The 2,812-nt window shown below is 50.9% G+C and overlaps 1 protein-coding gene and 1 pseudogene across 1 annotated transcript in view; both read right to left on the reverse strand.

Moving 5' to 3' along the window:
* Positions 1-1,465: 1,465 nt before the first annotated feature.
* Positions 1,466-2,812, reverse strand: part of LRRC8A (leucine rich repeat containing 8 family, member A) — a 20,529-nt gene continuing 19,182 nt past the window's right edge. The window contains exon 2 of the mRNA XM_006892479.1: positions 1,466-1,741. Coding sequence (XP_006892541.1) covers positions 1,466-1,741 — 276 coding nt within the window. The remainder of the gene's footprint in view (positions 1,742-2,812) is intronic.
* Positions 2,134-2,373, reverse strand: LOC102847226 (annotated as a pseudogene).

Raw genomic sequence — 2,812 nt, forward strand, 5'->3', positions numbered from 1 at the left:
GGGATCCTTCTAAGGCGGGGACTCAGTGACTGATCTAATGCAAGGTGGCCTCCTGACACAAGGTGCTGACTTACGCAGTCTGTGTGCCAGGTGCCCTGGGCAGAAGCTGGCTTGAAACGAGAAACTGTGGAGTTTTCCCTCCCAATGGTGACCTCCCCACCCCAACCCAGCTTTTAAGCATCTGTTCTCAAGGGTGTGACAGGGCTGACACAGGCAGCTGAGGATAATGGTGGCACTGGGCAAACCCACGCCATGTGAGGTGGGACAGAAAGTCCAGGTGAAGTAGCTCCTCTAGGCTCCTTAACACTGTGGAGGGCAGGGTGGGCGCATGACGGAGGGGAAGAATGGAGCACCATCATCTGGGGGTTAGCCAACCCAATTATCCTCCCTTCTTGGCAGTTCCAGAACATTACCTTTGGCCAATAGCCACAGAAATGAGTGTCTGCCAAGACACATGAAGAAAGAAAACAAGACACCAAAAGAAACAACAACCATAAACTAAAACACAACACCCTGCCTCAGGCAAGGAGAGGAACAAGACCAAGGTCACACCAGATTTGGAAGACATCCTGCACCACAAAGCCCCAGGGAAAGGAAATACAATCCAACGTCTTGCTCCTTTGTTCATGGGAAACAGCCTTGGCACCCTGAGACTTCAACTCACTGGCCTTTTAGTGTCTCTTTTTTTGTTAGGTTTTTTTTCCTTTTTACTATTCAAACCATTCATTGTCAAAGCTTTTTTTATTAATTTTTTTAAAAAAAGAAAACAACCAAAATCTTCTTTTTTTAAAAAAAAAAATCTGAAATTGCCACAAAAACCAGTAAGACAGGCCCCAGGCCTATTCACCTGGTGGCCTGCTCTCCCATGAGCCGTGCTGCCAGTGCCCAGCATGGCACCAGTGGGGATCACCATCCCATGGCGGGTTTACCCTGGACCCCTCTGCTCAAATCTGGATGGGCATTAAATGCCAGTGGCATCAGTAGGAAGGGAGAAGGGAGACACAACCCATCCTTCCATAAAAACCCTCCATCTGAGCTGAACTTTCTTGGGAATGTATAAGTTATCTGGAGGGAGGAAATGGGATGTGGAGAAAAATAAATACCAAGAGCTAAGTAGGTGTCCCTGGACCTCTGGCATCGGCTCAGCTTCTGGGGCAGATCCAGCCTCCAGGGAGGATGCTCTGATTGTCCAAATACTGCGCAGTCCTCTGGTCACCCCAACAGGCACCTGCCTATGGGGGACATGAGTCTCAGAGGGAGAAAAGGGGCCAGCCCCTCAGATACTGTCCTCTCGCCCTGGCCCAGCTCACATCTTTGCCCCAGGCTCCCCTAGCCAAGGCTGGTCTGTCTGTCCCTGGACTTCTGGGAGGAACAAAGCTTGGCCCTTCTGGCCGGAGGACTCCTCTGCTGGTCCCCACTGCTGGCTGCTCTGGGCCAGCCTTGTGCTCCAGCTGGCTGCCAGCATTCAGGCCTGTTCCTTGTCAGCCCTCCAGAGCCGTTCCTTCACTTCAGGTGGCAAAGTGTTAAACAGGTCCTCTTCCACAACCAGGCCGCTACGCTTGAGCAGTGGACACTCGCCAAGCTCAACGGGCAGGCACTCTAGCTGGTTGCCTCGCAGCTCGATCTGGGTCAGATTGGTCAGCTCGCCCACGCGTGATGGCAGCGACTGCAGCACGTTGTTGCCCAGGTGCAGGGCCCGTAGCTTCCGGCACTGGAAGAGCTCTGGTGGGAGGGCCTCAATCTGGAGAGAAAGAAGCAGAGGGAAAAATTGAATCATGTGTGGCTCAGGCTGAAGGGTCCAGAGCATCCTTTTTCTCCCCTGACACAGGTGCCTGTTCTGATGCCCATTCCAGCTCCCCAGGCAGCTGCATCATCTGGGCCAAAGTCTATCTTCTACTGTCCAGTAGGTCTCAGCTCAGCAGTCCTTTCCTCCAGAAAACCTTCCTTGACATTCTCCTGGATAATATATGGTGACCATGCTCATATCATGATCCCTTAATGGAAACTGCCTAAGTTACTTCCCTATTACTACAGAGCTGTGGACTTTTTTTTACTCAAAGACCTTGTTTTATTACAGTACATAGGATGGGACTGATCACAGGGAATAGGTGTAGAGGACAATCACAGCACTGGTTAGCACTGGATACCTATCCATATGGACATGAATGTGCCATAAGTGCCGCCACTCTGTATCATGGTTTTCCCAAAGCTGCCCATCAGCTCCTGACCCCGCATTCAGATCCTGAGACAGGAAAAGGTTCCAAAGAGTGCCCCGGCCGCCATGCCCACTGCACCACCCATCACAAAGCCCATTTTCACGCGGTCGAAGCAGCTTGGTTGTGACTGCCTGTAGGGACCCATGGCTACTGGCATCTCCCTTGCACCTTCAGCCACTCAGCTAAATGCCTCACATTGTAAATCAGAGCTATGGACTCTTAAGAAGGCAGCCCAGGTAGATGGAGTGTTAGTGACACAGTGGCAGTGAAGTACAGATCTGTGGAAGGGGCAGGATGTGTTCTTGTGCTGGTGTTGGGGGTCCCTGAGATATACAGACTATGTTGAGTCAAGGAGTCATCATCTCACAATCATGGGTAGAACTGGGCTCCCAGGTAAAACTGGGGATAGGTGGAGGAAGAATCCACCCTCCTCACTCAAGAACAGTAATGCCTCAAGATGCACCTCTGTTGAGTCCTCCCCCCATTCAACAAGAACATGATATGATAGTATACTTAGAAAACCCTAAAGACTCAGCAAGAAAACTATTGGACGTAGTTGACCAATTCAGCAAAGTAGCAGGATACAAGATCAACAT

Source organism: Elephantulus edwardii, unplaced genomic scaffold (genome assembly GCF_000299155.1).
Source record: "Elephantulus edwardii isolate Elephantulus edwardi_28Jun2011 unplaced genomic scaffold, EleEdw1.0 scaffold00116, whole genome shotgun sequence".
NCBI lineage: Eukaryota > Metazoa > Chordata > Mammalia > Macroscelidea > Macroscelididae > Elephantulus > Elephantulus edwardii.